This window comes from Dermacentor andersoni, chromosome 6 (genome assembly GCF_023375885.2).
Source record: "Dermacentor andersoni chromosome 6, qqDerAnde1_hic_scaffold, whole genome shotgun sequence".
Lineage (NCBI taxonomy): Eukaryota > Metazoa > Arthropoda > Arachnida > Ixodida > Ixodidae > Dermacentor > Dermacentor andersoni.
The window spans coordinates 165,733,326-165,748,500 of NC_092819.1; the positions used below are offsets into that span (position 1 = coordinate 165,733,326).

General features: G+C 46.0%; 1 protein-coding gene across 1 annotated transcript in view; it reads right to left on the bottom strand.

The window, feature by feature from the left end:
• SamDC (S-adenosylmethionine decarboxylase) overlaps positions 1-15,175 on the bottom strand; it is a 122,079-nt gene that overhangs the window by 54,020 nt on the left and 52,884 nt on the right. Inside the window, exon 2 of the mRNA XM_050172026.3 lies at positions 9,905-9,991. Coding sequence (XP_050027983.1) covers positions 9,905-9,991 — 87 coding nt within the window. The remainder of the gene's footprint in view (positions 1-9,904; positions 9,992-15,175) is intronic.

The window sequence follows — 15,175 nt, forward strand, 5'->3', positions numbered from 1 at the left end:
CCGCTCCGCTTAGCTGCTGAGCAGAGCATAAAAACTCCAAACTAAAACACTATAATGGTTCGAAAAAGATGGATAAGGGGCTCAAGAGCGATAGCGGTTTACATGGAGGAAGAAAAATCTAAAGAGGGGCCCTGACGTCACTCTTTGTGAAGCAAAGTGATGCCGGAAGTCTACGTTACTCTGCCATCAAATCGGGCCAGATTCTCCTCTCTTATTTACATTTTTCGCCTCCAGCTCGCTGCCACAGGCGTAACCATGCCGGGCTGCACACTGTAGCAATCTGACCAACAGTCCAATCACGGTGTATTCCATTGTGATACAACCTATGGTAAGCCCATCTGCAGTTTATGAGAACAAACATGTGCTGGTTGTCGCTTCATCGGAATCGTTTTGCTTTACTGAACACGTTTCGGGTGGCCTCTCACAGTGGAGGTGCGACAGGCAAAGCAGAGATTAGTGTCACAAGATGGCAGCACTGCACTCCCCCGCTCCTCCATACATGCAAGGGTATGTTCTGCTGTCGAGCCTTGTTCACCCTTGTCCACCAACCTTCACTTCCTTGCGCCCCTTGAGTGCACATATAAAATTACTGCAGTAAAGGGAGTTCCTCCCTTTGTTACTCACAGCAGCTGCTTCTTTCGCATCATTCCACTTGGCTGTTTTACATGCCACAAATGCATCATCCGCTGTCTAAAGCAGGAACACTGCACAGCTGTCACAGACGTACAAGGTGTTTATCGTACATAATTTGAAGCAGTGGTTTCAGTCTGTGATGACAGGTTAGCATGAATCCAATGAAGACAGAAACAATATTCTCACGCTGTCCTTCGTCCGTAGTGTGGTGTACAGCGTTGCATGCACGTTCGTTCCACGCATTTTACTTCTACCAGTCTCACCTGGCCACAACAGCTGGGAGAGCACAATCTAGATACCACAGCGGTACAAAACAGGGAGACTAACGCAATCCAGCACACACTATGCCTTTGCCACCGTACTAAACCCACAGAGCAATATGTGTGAGCGCACACAACCATAACAAAGCAGCCATTGTGGCCCGAGAGCATGGCCACTAGAGTGAAAGAAATAAAGCAACAAAAAAGTGCCACATGACTTCCTCCATCCTTTTTTCCTAGAGTGCGGAGGGGGTGGGGTAGGGCAAGGTAGCTTTTCCTTCCTCCACGACAGCTTATATAATGATCAAAACGTCATCAGCGCACGAGGCGCCGCCACCTGCTGTACTTTCCTTGTGTTATCAATGCACCTTGTGCCGCTGTCCGCGCCAGTTCATGTCATTGCAGCGCTGTCATTTGCGCTAGCATAGCATTGATAATGACACCAGGCTGCGTAGAGATTAGCAAGTGGCAGAATGCTTATGCATACTTAGACAACTCCCACAGGAGTTTCTGCATGATTTTTTTGTGACTCATCGTGTATCTAAAGAGCACATAAAGTTGCAATTACTTTTCATATTCTACTTATCTGCTGGCGTAAAGTGTCTGTTAGAGACATATTCATTAATGTGTAATCCTTCTACGATTTTTCTTCTACTATAAAACTTGTGCAGCCGAAAAACGTTTCATATGTATTGTAGAGGCGCAAAGCATCGCAGGATACTGCCTCTATTCACACTACTGCCACTTATAGCTCTGATTACCTGGTGATTTGTAACACTAGAAAATTTAAGGCGAGCTAAAAAAAAGTATATCTATGTAAAATAGAAAGGCGGTTCCGTATCGCAATATCACAGTGAATACATAGAAACACAATACAGGCAGCACCACTAATAGCTATGACACTTAAGCATGCAGTATTGTAATCTTACCTGTTGTCAGACAATAGAAGATGCAGTGCATGTGGAAATTCAGGCGGTTTAGTGGTAGCAGTATTAGCTTGAGAAATGGAGTTCAGCCAATATTTATAGTTTCGCACTGTGATGTCATGATAGCAGTATCTTGTATCTTAAGGTACAAGTCTTATATACAAGTGCAAGTTGTATAGTGATACAAGTCTTGCCAGACATATCACGATACAGGTACAAGATACCCAAAGAGTATCTAAGATGTATTTTTGTACTGCCCAGCACTTCCTATGTCACACACATTTTACTCTTCTTGATAACAGAAGTGTTTTCAAGGTCGGGCGAACAGTCCTTGCAAGTCAGACAATGACTTGCCAGAGAACCTTCAAAATCCTTTCCTTCACGTGCATTTTTTATGTTGTTTGCCCGCTCCCTTAACCTACTAGTAATGCATCTCCCAGTTTGGCCAACATACACTTTGCCGCACTATAAAAGAATTTGATAGACAACATCTTCTGCGCATTCAACAAAAGACCGCCTGTGCTGTGTGCCGCAGTCACGCTGCTGGGTTCAGCTTGCAGGGGGCAGGGAACACGACTTTCAGGTTGTAACGCTGGGTCACCTTCTTCAGATTGTGCGATAGCGTGTGAACGTAAGGTATCAGCTACCTTCTGCCTACGCTGTGCACAAGCTTCACACGTTTACAGCTTCCTCATCTATTAAGCTGTACCCCACTACTTGCTAATGTCTGAAACCAGCGATGCACCTGAAGAAGAAAAGTTTGCTACAGGTGGGCCTCCCCTGGCTGTGGTCACATGAAGAGATGGTCAGACGGAGGTGTTTATAATGGGAGCTGCTTTGATCCTTGAGAGAGCAACAGTGTCTTTACGCCCATTGCACAGGATTGTGAAATGGTGTTCAGAATGTTTGATGACGGGCAAAAGACCATTGTAGCGGGGCTGAAGAGAACGACGAAGTGTGTCAACACGTACAAAAATGCGGGTACGAAATGTAACGTTTAGTTATAAGGTGTTGCGTAGCACATATGCCTGGATGGCAGATTGAGTGCAGTGTATCAAAAACAGCACGATGAAGAAGAGCAGGAACATAAATGCGGGTACTGCTAGGTGAAACGTCGCACCAGAGTGACGCCATGGACAGGAAAGTTGACTTGCTCCAAACAGAGGGACACAGATCAGAGTTGTGGAAGTTCACTGTCAGATGCTTGAGCCACTGTGAGTGAAAACAAGGAAAGGTGGACAGAACTTTTCATGGCATTGGTGGTAATGTGAATGTGAGCATCCGCTGCCCTGTTAAGGCTGCCTTTGATGTAGCATATCTCTGTCGTGAATTCGGGACTAAAAACAAGATGCCAGAACTCTCTAGGAGTATGGGTGGCACTGCAGGAACGTAAAACCGAAATAAGTGGTTTGTAGTCGGCAAGAATTATAGATTGTTGCCTTTCAAGGAAGTACCTGAAATGCTTCACTGTGAGGTAGGCTGCGAGAATCTCCGGTCTTAAATACTGTATTGGCGTTCAGTGTTGCGCAACTTGTGGGAAAAGATGGGGGCCCATGTGCCATTAATCCACTGATAAAGAGTGGCTCCCACGGCTTACAAAGAAGCGTCCACCAAAAGGCTAGTGCAAGCAGTCTGTGGAAGGTGATGCAGAAGGGCAGCTTGTGCAAGTGCACTCTTAACGGCGGCGAAAGCGTGATCAATGACTGTCTCAAGGAAGTGCAGTAGACTCGGCTTGCAAAATGGAGAGGAGTGCTTCAAGAAGCTGCACCAACATAGAGCATGCAGGGATGAAACGGTGATGAAAGTTGACGAGTCCGAGAAATCGTCTCAAGCTACGTGTAGACTCTGGTGACGGGTAGTGGATGATGGCCTGAACCTTGTCAGGCAGCAGAGTGATGCCATGACTGGTTATGTGATGTCTGAAAAAATCAATCTCTGGAACCCCAAACTGACATTTGTCAACAGTGATGACGAGATCATAATCAAGAGTTGAGTGAAAAGCTGACGTAGATGTGCTTCATGGGTTTCAGCATCGCTGTTGGTGACAAGAAGATCATTCATGTAGGCAAAACAAAATGGTAAGCCTCTGTTGACTTTCTTTATAAAACGCTGAAAGGTTTGAGCAGCGTTGCGCAAACTGAAAGGCAGGCGTACATACTCAAAAAGGCCTAATGGAGTAGTTATAGCAGTTTTTGGAATGTCGGCTGGCTCAGCCGGTATCTGGTGATAAGCTTGCACAAAAGCGATTTTCTAATATATTGTTGTGAATTAAAAAGGAAGCGCAATCCTGAATATTGGGTCGGTTGGGAATATCGGTCAGGAACAGTGACCGCATTCAGTGCACGATAATCACCACAGGGCAACCAGTCATTGTTCTTCTTAGGCACCATGTGTATTGCTGACCACCACGAGCTTGATGACGGACGAATCATTTTTAGTTGTAACATATGCTTGAATTCATTGTGGGCAACTCGAAGTTAATCAGGACCGACTCGGTGGGGGCGGCAGTAAATGGGCAGTAACAATACAATGGGTTACAGTGTGTTTAGGGGTTTTAGCCATCAAAGACTGTGTAGTAATCTCTGGAAACTCGTTGAGTAGAGCTGTATATGGTGAGGTAGCCAGTTTGATGAAAGTAAGGTTGACAGCAGTAGCGTGCGACAGAAAACCTTTCACTGATGGACCCGTGATGTTATCCACCAGGCGACAGCGGCTCATATCTGCAAGCAGATTAAAAATGCTCCAGAAATCAGCCCCTAAGATGGCATAGCAGGCGTCTGCTATTCCAAAATAGCCATTGCAACCTTCTCTTAAGATAGATCAAGGACAAGAGACTTCTGTCTAAGTTGCGATGAAGGAAGAGTCGATAGCTAGCAGGGAGGTTGACTTTGCGCGGAGACGCCAGTCAGCTTTGGACACAGGAATTATGCTGACCTCTACATCAGTGTCTACCAACAAACACAGTCCTGTGGTTCGGTCGGTTATGTGGAGAAGGCGGCCTGACGTATGGCCATGATCGTCCGCCAATGTTATTCACGACCGGCCTGAGCGTTTCCCATGTGCCACGAACAGGGTGCCACACACGGACGAGCCGTGGCATGGCAACGGTGGTGATTGTCGCACAGGCCCTGTGACGAAAAACTGCATTCTGGTTGTTGAAACAGGCATTGCATAGAAAGCAGCATGAGCGGCTGACGAGTTGGATAGGGTCGGTCATTGAAGTTGCGAGTGTTGTGCAATTCCTGACAAGTCCGCAACTTGAGTAGCAAGCTCCATTACTGTTTCCTGAATTGAATTCACTTCAGGAAGTGGCGATCTATGGACAACTTTTGTAACTGCCACAGCGACGTCCATATCATCGGCGAGTTTGGCAAGTTCGGCAAGTTCTGACAAGGGCTTATGCTGAGCTGTGATGAGAGCCATGTGTACGTTGGCTGGAAGAAGTAAAACAACTCGCGTAATACGGCCATGTCCAAGGAGTCTAGTTGGTCACCAATGAGGTGTTGCAGGTGACATAGAAACTGAGTTGGACGTCGGTCACCAAGCTCTTCGTTGTTCAAGAGCTGCTGAATATGCCAATGCGCAGGCGGGACGAGACGGCAAAGAAGAACCTCTTTGATTGTCATATATGGCATTTCCTGATGTGGCTAAACAAGGATGTCGCGTATCGGCCATAGCCTGTAGTGGCAAAGCTTCAAGCAGGAGTTCCTATTTGCGAAACTCAAATGTGACACAATGACTGTGGAACTTGTCAGCTTGTATGACCTACAGCAAAGGGATTGGCGAGCCATAGCTGTAGTAGTGTAATGGTAGCTGCAGCTCCTATAACACCTGTAGAAGGTACCTGACCAACTGCAGAGGTAGTAGGAGCAGAGTTGAGGTCGTCTGGAGTCTTGGTTTGATCCACTGAAGGTCACATTCGAAGTCTGGGTCACCAGTTAATGTGGAACCACCAAGCACAGTTAAGAGCACATGGATTTTATTTGTCTCTTCACTTGCTCTACTCCATCGTTTCTAACTCCTCTTCTTCATCTCTTAAGCCATACCCCACTACTCGCTCATGCCTCACACTAGTGAGGCGCCAGAAGAAGAAGAAAAGTTTACCACATGCACATCAAATGTGTTGGTGTCTGCTGGAGCTATGACTGCATGCCAACAAACCACTTCTGCCTTTCAGGTCTGCCCACACTAAGCTCATTAAACAAGCTATTGCCGCAGTGTCTCTAAAGAACGTTCTTGGCAAATCTTGCTTGCATCGTATCTCAGTTGCAGTCAATAATAAAGCCGAAAGACTGCCGAGCGCCGGGTATCCTCAGAACCACCTCATTTCCACCGCCAAGGGCCTTCTAAAAAAGATGTGCACAAAGCTGCAAATGAGTGAAGCTCATGCACAGCTTAGGCAGAAGGTAGCTGTGGTACCTTACATTCACACGCTATTGCACAATTTGAAAAAGGTGGCTGTCATGAGCCAAGAAAGAAGGGGAGAAGAAGAAAAAGCAGGAGATATGAAGAGGACAAGAAAGCATGAGCAGGCTGTGGAAGAAAAAAAGAAAAGCAGTGAGAAAATAAGAAAGTGTCCGAATATATAGCATTGAATATATGAAAGAAGAAGGAGCACAAACATGTATGCGGCGCTACGTGGACAACAGACAAAAAGGACACTTAGCAAAAGAGAGAGCAGCACAGCTGTGCTCTGGAATGATGGGGAAAGAAGGAGCTGAAGGCCGAACGAAGTGGAGGGATTGTGGAGACAGCGACAACCTAGTGGAAGCTGTATTTCAGCTGCCGCAGCTGTGACCCGTGAGCTAAGTGCGTGCCCCACTAGAACACGCAGCTTCAGGCTGACGGCACCGTCTCCAAGACTCCCTGCAACTACGATCTGCATTCTAGCAGAGCCGGCCGGGCGATCCAGGTGCCTCTGTCACCATGCTGCCCTGACCGCTTGACCAGGTCAACCGTGGGCCGAACGCCGGACAGGGGCGTCGAATCCATGGCGCATTGGCGGGCCTATCAATGTGTTGTCAGAAGCAGTGACGATGAGGTGACGTGGCCACATCAATGGATGCAATGTAAATATTTTGAGCTTCCTAATTCATCATGTGTGAGGATTTTTAAAGTTCGAAAGTTTATTTAACATAAATAACGTATAAAATCTCAAAGTACACATTTTGGGGACCTAACAAGTTTGCTAAAGGGTCTACTAGATGTTTAATTAACACACTGTGTATAGTTTGTTGTTTGGTATGTTTTGCTATTTGGTTTGTAGTGTGTGTTCCTTGTAGATCGATATATTTTTTTTATGTTCACGCTCTATAAATTCTTTTCCTGGTTCGAATGTTCATTGCGTTGTCTATTACACCTTGAGACCTTGACAGTGGCCCAGCATTACGATGTGAAAGTCATGTTCTCTGCGCCCCCCCTAAATTATCGAAGCTTTGCAGGTTGACCGACCTGGCACCAACCCAGCAGCGTGACTGCGGCACAAAGCACAGGCAGTCTTTTGTTGAATGCGCAGAAGGTATAGTCTATCAAATTCCTTCAAGGTGAAGCAAAGTGTATGTTGGCCAAACTGGGACATGCATTATTAATAGGTTAAGGGAGCATGCAAGCAACCTAAAAAAATGCGCGTGAAGGAAAGGATTTTGAAGGTTTTCTGGCAAGTCATTGTCTGACTTGCAAGGACTGTTTGCCTGTCCTTGAAAACACTTCCATTATCAAGAAGAGTAAAACGTGTGTGAGACGGGAAATCGCAGAATCTGAACGGATTTGTAGACTTGGGGAGCAATGTGTCAGCATCGCCTCCATTACACTTTCAGACAAAGAGCTGGCACATCTACGCATGCGCAGATGATAAGCACTTGCTCGGACAGCCCGTATACATTCGTGAACCATTCAGAATCATGTTAGAAGCTCAGGGCTCGCCCTTGTCATCTTCGTCTCTGTTTGTGTGTTTGTTGCGCTGCTGCCTTTTTAAATCTGTTCAGGGGTTAAGTTGATATCACAGTGATAATGTGGAACACTGGCACAACTCAAATGCTTCCTACTGGTGCCCACTGCACATCAGACCTTGTTTTGTTTATAATATATCCAATGAAAGCTTTTGCATGCACTTCTTGCAGTCTTGCACTGCCACACCTTTCAACACTTTTACATAATTCTGTCAAACAGTATTTACTTTTAGTAAAACCTGATGCAACATTCGCAGAATGGTAGATCCAGTTAATTCTTAAGCTTTACAGAAAGTCTGAAGATTTGGCAGGTTTGCAGCCTAGCTCAGCAACCATGGTGCATCATGAATTTCTTAACTACAATGTTCTTATGCTGGTAGATGCATCTAACAGTGCACATAATCATACGGACCTTAAGGTACGGCCACAATAGCATCAAGCTTCATTCAATGGTGCACCAAGCATGATGGCATGATTTCAGGATAACCATCTTCACAACTTACTGAGGCACAGCTGACCAATGGAGAGGGGACAACCTTTCATGGAGTGTCATATGCAAGAGGCATGCGGCGCAGAAAGGAAGAAGAGGACGATGTGCACATATCGGTCCGAACAGCACAAGCCCTCGAGGCATGTGACCCGAGCTGTGATCGCGGGAGAAGTGGCGCCGAGCTGGTATTATCGACATGGCTCTAGGCAAAGAAGGTTGTAGCATCAGCATCACACTGGCGACAGGAGCCATGGAGGTTTGGTCAAGCCCGCGACGCTGGCGGTCCAGGGTGTGGCGGTCGACCTCGGCGACGTTCGAGCGAGGCTCCTTGGACTTGCTGCAGCCTCTCACGGCAGTGCCGGGCACTCCAGCAAGGATCCCCTTTCAGAGGCAGACCAGCATGTATGATAGCCCCCGGGACGTCTCGTTGGCACTTGAAGTAGTGGTGGAACCCACTTTTAACCATGATTACCCATGGTTAGTTAGGACTAACTGGTAGGCTGGGGTGCCACGTCACTGATAGAGTTCGGGACACTGGCATCAGAGACAGATGAGTTGACTGACAAACACCAAAGCAGCAACGTTTATGTAGTCGGCGAGAACACCGACTATGATGAAGATCAGACACACTTCGGACTCGGAAGATGCGTGCGACGACAAAATTCAGTAAGAACGATCCTTTCTAGCAGCGTCGCAACCATAGGCTAGGGTGTCCTGACCTTCGCGTAGCAAATGCCCAGGACTAACGTAGCCAGTAATAAGGACATGTTTAGTTAAGTAGGTTGCATAAGTGTTGGTATTTCTTCATTGTGTTTTGCTTTGAGTGAGTTCTATATTGAGTTTGGGGTAGAGGGTAACTAAAATCTGTTTGCTGTGCTGCTCTGCGTCTCCCAACCCCATCTCTCGTAACATCCGCCTGCCCCCTAGATCTGTTACACATGACATGGAGGCACAAGACATGAAAAACCAATGCATGAGTAACAGGCACATGACAGCTATATCGAACTTGGCAAAAAAAATGCTTCGAAAAGAAGTATCAAAGAAATCGCCAAGCAAATATACTGATAAGTAGTGGTAGCAATTTTCAGGTGTAGACTAATTCAGTTAGGCTGAATGTGTGAGTTGCTTGCCCTCTTTGCTTTGTGCTTATCTTGCAGTACTGGCCAACACTTCATTTACCTTGGAATGCATTATATGCACGAGTAACTTTCTCTCTGGATTTACAAAAATGACATGCAATGCATTTCATGCAGCAGGTTAGCATACATGACGAATGATGGTACAACAAGATTGAATCCTGAAGTCACCCATGTACTGCCACAGCTTAATTTTACATTGTGACGAATAGATTACAAGAACAAAGGATGAATACACTATTCACAACAGCACTGGCCCTTGCCATTCCAGAAGCATTCAATGGCCATAGACAATTGTAACCTACCTCATGGACAGAGTGCTGTTGTGGGCCTGCATTCACGATTTGTCACTAACAGTAGGTAAAAACGAAAGGAATAACCAGGGATGAATACAGCATGGGAGTGCACCTATTTGCTTTGTGGCAAACTAGAAATAAAGTGAAGGCTTGCTTAAAGGCTAGTCTAGGAGAGATGACATATATGGCTCAGTGGGTTTTGTGGATGGACATACCTAAGCACATACGAGTCAAGATGTTCATTCTTCTTGAAGCTGATGATCTCGCACTTGACCACTTGCAGCAGCGACTCCCAATGGTCTCTAGTGTAAGAGAGAAGGGAGGGGGGGGGGGGTCAGTCAGTGCATGTTTCTGTAGGTGTTAGAACTCCACAGTAAAATGGTTACACAAAAACAAGAACTTTGTATACCTGTAGTTTAACACAATTGCTGCAAAGTTTCTCCACAAACACATAACATTCAAATACTGAAATGCACGCCGCAAGGATCATTTACATAGCATTTTTTCTAAAGAATGCATGCAAGACCAATCTTAATCTCATGACACAATATAGAAGCAAACATTCACCAAGGGCCCAAAAAAACTGGGTGCCAATAGCTGCTGAAGATATTTTCATTACTATAAGAAGAACAATTGGAAAGCGCTCAGCAATTGAAACACGATACTCAGACAACATGGCGGCTGGTACTTTCTTATGCCACAGGTAGGTGCTGGCGACACTGAGGTTATGCATTTTTGTATCACATGAAAGTTAGAAGCTTTGACGCATCGTAACTGCATTCAGCATCATAACTGCATAAAGGGCTGGCTGCCATGCTGTCCGAGTATCACGTTTCAATCGCTGAGCACTGTACATTTATCCATTATAACTATGCATGTGCGAATAGTCATTTTTGAGACTGACTCGAACACAAATTGAATAGTGCCAGAAGTGAATCGAATCGAATACTTTTCAAATAGTTTTCGCATAATGAATAGCCGTTATCACAATATGTTCACATTGCAGTACCATTCTTAAAGTTAAGTTTCTGTCATTACAAAGTATGTTATTAAGCATTGTTTATTAAAAGCACAAATGGAGCATTAGGAGCAAACAAGCAGTTTCTTCACATGCACGGGGATCTTCAGAGTGCGAATGATCACTTTTCAGCCTGCTAAAAGACGTAGCCTGTTCCAGTATCTCATGTTTTATTTTTCTATTATGCCTGCGGGCGTGAAAATTGACCGTACTTTTGTTGCAATTTTATGGTTATTTGGGCGCAGTTGATATCAAGAAATATTTCTAAACTTTTAGAAAAATATTTGCATTTACAAATAGTGCATTCGATTCAAAGAGCAGATCGAACAAGGCACTATTTGATTTGTTTTTAGAAAGCTTCAAATATTTGTACAACCCTAACTACACCCAAACCACTTTACTCAAATTGTCACTAATCTAAATTATATATGGTCTCGAACGAAGTTTAAAAGTGCACTGGCAGGGGCCCCACTTATTGCAAGCTGACCAAAATCACTCATGAGACACATACACAATGTGTGTGTGTGAGCGTGAGTAGGCGGGGTTGTCTCTAACACTGGTTCCTTTGTGTACTGTATATTTGTACATATCAGACAATGAAGTCTTGCCTATTCAATTTTTTTTACAATAGTGCAAGTGGTGCCAATCGATTTCCTCTTTCTCTCTTTGTACTTCTTTTTTTGATGGGATTTAAGAGGCACGATTCAGACTATTTTGAAAGACACGTTTGGCCACATACTATGTACTTTTGTGGGCGCTTTTAAAATGTAACCTGACACAGCTTGCCTGCTTCTTATGAGAACAGTCAAGCCAACACCAAGCCATTGCCAAAGACACTGCAAAGATGTCTGTCCCTTGAAGAGAAAGTAGCCTTAATTCATAACATTGAAAAATGGTGACTGCCCTAAACGTAACACTATCATAAAATTTGATGTTTCATCGTCAATACTGTCGACTGTTTTGAAAGAGCAAGATGTGCTGCACCAATCTGAGCCGAATGTCTAGCTGAGGAAACTTGTGCATCCATGACTCAAAAGACACTCTGATGTAGAAGCTGCACTCTTAAAATGGCCGAAAAATGACAGAGCCCCATCCTGGCCATTACTGGAGCTGTAATCTGGGGTGCTGGCCTCCCAAATGAACCAGTCTCAGTTGAAGTGCTCCTAGATTGCGATCTCAGAGGCTATGCTCCACGTGACCCATTTGCATGGACCAGTCGCAGCGCGGGGCTACTTTGGAAGGATCACAGACGTTATAAAAGTATAAAAGGTGTTGCCACACTGGCCCTTAATTTTACTTTTAACAATGGATGCCAGAATATTCATCAAGGCTTCTAAACAGAAAGCAGCCCTGCTTCAGACTGTCTGCCGCATCAGTTCCCGAGTGTGATCAAGTAACAATATGCATTGCGTGATGACTATAATACCATGATCACAAGTTACTTCCAAGCATCTCTTCAAACAAGCCAGCATGGTCACCAAAAGTGAATGAAACTTGCATATACAATGCTATTGAAGTTCTAGCGCAAAGCTTTGCTCCCGTTTTTTAAAATCTAGAATGATACAGCATGCCCAAAACACCGAAAGCACGACTGAGTGATGGGCAGCTTGCAAAATAGTGGCCGCCCTCTCCTGCACGTAGCCGCTGCCGTCACTCAATAGACCTGGCTGGAAAACAACGGCGATCTTCACTGTTACCTGGGCTGCAACAAGCCTGGTTTGCAAACGAGAAGGCACGATAGTGCACTGTCTTGGTTTTGTATCGCCCCGTTTAGCGCTGTTTATTTTTCCAAGTCATGTACCAGCTAGGTGATTGAGATACATTATATAAATGCATCAATTGATAAAAAAAAATTTAGTTTGATTTAAATGTCATGTTGAAAAACAGTGCAAGATAATAGCATAATTTGATGTGAAGTGGCTGCAAAATCTGCATCCTGATTGTTAAAGCATTCTTGTCTGGGAAGTTCTAGGAGTTTGTCTGCATGGTGTACAACCTCAACACACACACACACACACACGTAAATACCACATTGTCACGTGGTAGTGGCTGTGACGAACACAGTAGCAAAACTGTAAATGGCAAAACTAAATCTTCATTGGGCGAACTTGTGCCCTCAAAAGCAAGTTACACTTAAAGCACAGCGATAGTGGTGAACATAGTCGGCGATCTTCGGAAATCTGATCAGCGAGTCAAGCGTGTCGGCTTTTATACATCAGTCGTCGAATGTTCCACAGTAATCACTGGGACCCGCGAGTCTTCCAAAATGTTCTACACCATTCGCGTCTTGCATACATGCAATCGGATTACACAAGGTTCGGTGACAACAGACAGTGGATAGAACCATCACTAACTTTCTAGAAACTTCCGATACATGCAGGCGCTTCCTGCGCTGCGCGATAACATTTGTTAGGCTATGAAACATGGTCACCCAATAAAGATGAACAGGTACACGTGTCAATACCCCCCTCTCAATAGCATCCCAATGCTACAAACATAGAGCGAAACACAGAAAGATGCTTATTAAACAAATGTAACAAAATAACGAAAAAAAAGTCCAAAGGTCAGCTACGCAAAGTCCCAAAGTTCATTAGCACTGGTAGAACGGCTTGAGTCGCACAACGTGGACTATTTCAGGTCGTGAGCAGTGCCGCTGCGATAGCAAAATGCCGTCTTGTACAACCTCATAGTCGAGTGCGCCAATGCGACAGATGATATTGCAAGGTCCGAAATAGTGACGTGAAAGCTTCTTGCCAAGTCCTCGCACGAAATTGGGGTCCAAACCCAAAAACGCTCGCCGGGCAGGTACTCGACGTAGCGTCATCGAAGGTTGTAGTGTCAGCTGTCGGTCCTCTGCTGGTTCTTGATTTGCAGGTGGGCGAGCTGTCGGGCTTCCTCGGCACGCTGGAGATAGGTGGCAACGTCAAGATTCTCTTCGTCGGTGACGTTCGGAAGCATGGCGTCGAGAGTTGTCGGGTTCCCACTGTAAAGCAGCTTAAATGACCTGATCTGTGTTGTTTCTTGCACTGCCATGTTGTAAGCGAAGGTTATGTATGGAAGGACGGCATCCCAGGTCTTGTGTTCGATGTCGACATACATTGCTAGCATGTTGGTGAGGGTCTTATTCAGGCACTCCGCAAGACCATTCGTCTGCATGTGGTAGGCAGTTGTCCTCCTGTAGCTTGTCTGGCTGTATTACAGAATAGCTTGGGTGAGTTCCGCTGTAAAGGTCGTTCCTCTGTCGGTGATGAGGACTTCTGGGGCGCCATGTCGCAGCAGGATGTTCTCAACGAAGAATTTCGTCACTTCGGCTGCGCTACCTTTCAGCAGAGCTTTCGTTTCAGCGAAATGGGTGAGGTAGCCTGTCGCCACGATGATCCACTTATTTCCGGATGTTGACATTGGAAAGGGTCCCAACAAGGCCATCCCGATCTGCTGAAATGGTTGGCAAGGAGGATCGATCATCTGTAGCGATCCCGTTGGCCTTGTCGGCGGTGTTTTGCATCATTGACAGTCTCGGCATATCTTGACGTAACAGGCAACGTCGGCAGTCAGGCGCGGCCAATAATACTTTTCCTGGGAGAATCCGGGATGCCCAGCAGTCGGATCATCAGCAAAGTCTTCTGCGCTTATTATTCCAAGGAAGGCATTGTTATCCTCATCATCTTGCGGCGGCGGGTCAATCGGGGCGCACGATAGGCAATCGGCATCGGAGTGTTTTCATCCAGACTTGTAGGTTACAGTGATGTCATACTCTTGTCTGAAGCTCCACCACACCAGCCATCCTGAAGGATCCTTTAAATTCACTAGTCAATACAACGCGTGATGGTCGCTGACATCTTTAATTGGCCTGCCATACAGGTAAGGGCAAAATTTTGCTGTAACCCAAATGATGGCGAGGCATTCCTTTTCGGTCGTAGAATAATTGCCTTCTGCTTTTGACAGCGACCGGCTAGCCTAAGATATCACCCGTTCATGTCCGTGAACGCAGGAGCGCAGAACGTGCAAGCGCGACGAGACAGCGGGCTGCCCATACACACCACGAGTCAGCACAAGAGAGAAACTGCCCTCAGCTTCGCCGTCACGTGGATGGTCGCACACGACCGCTGCCAGGATGCGTGGTGGTAACTGTCGGCGTAAACCCGAAGTGCGTTCGAGGTGCTGGGGAAGATCGCCTGGGAGACCACGAGCGCGACTGACGCCGTTGGAACATTGGCATACTCTGGTTCAAGTATTCCTCAATGACCCTAGGCCTTTCGCCATATCGGGCGTTTGTGAATCTGCGGCAAAACCTTCGAGTCCGAGGCCGCAGTATATGGCGGTGTACATGACAGTTTTCCTCAGGAGCGGGCGCCGATCCTCCATGCGGTGCATCGGTTGCACTGATGGGAGCGGGCCGTATGACGTACGGCGAAGAAAGGTCTCGGAGCGGGGACAGAGGCTCGCCCCAAAACTTCTGCGTTCGATG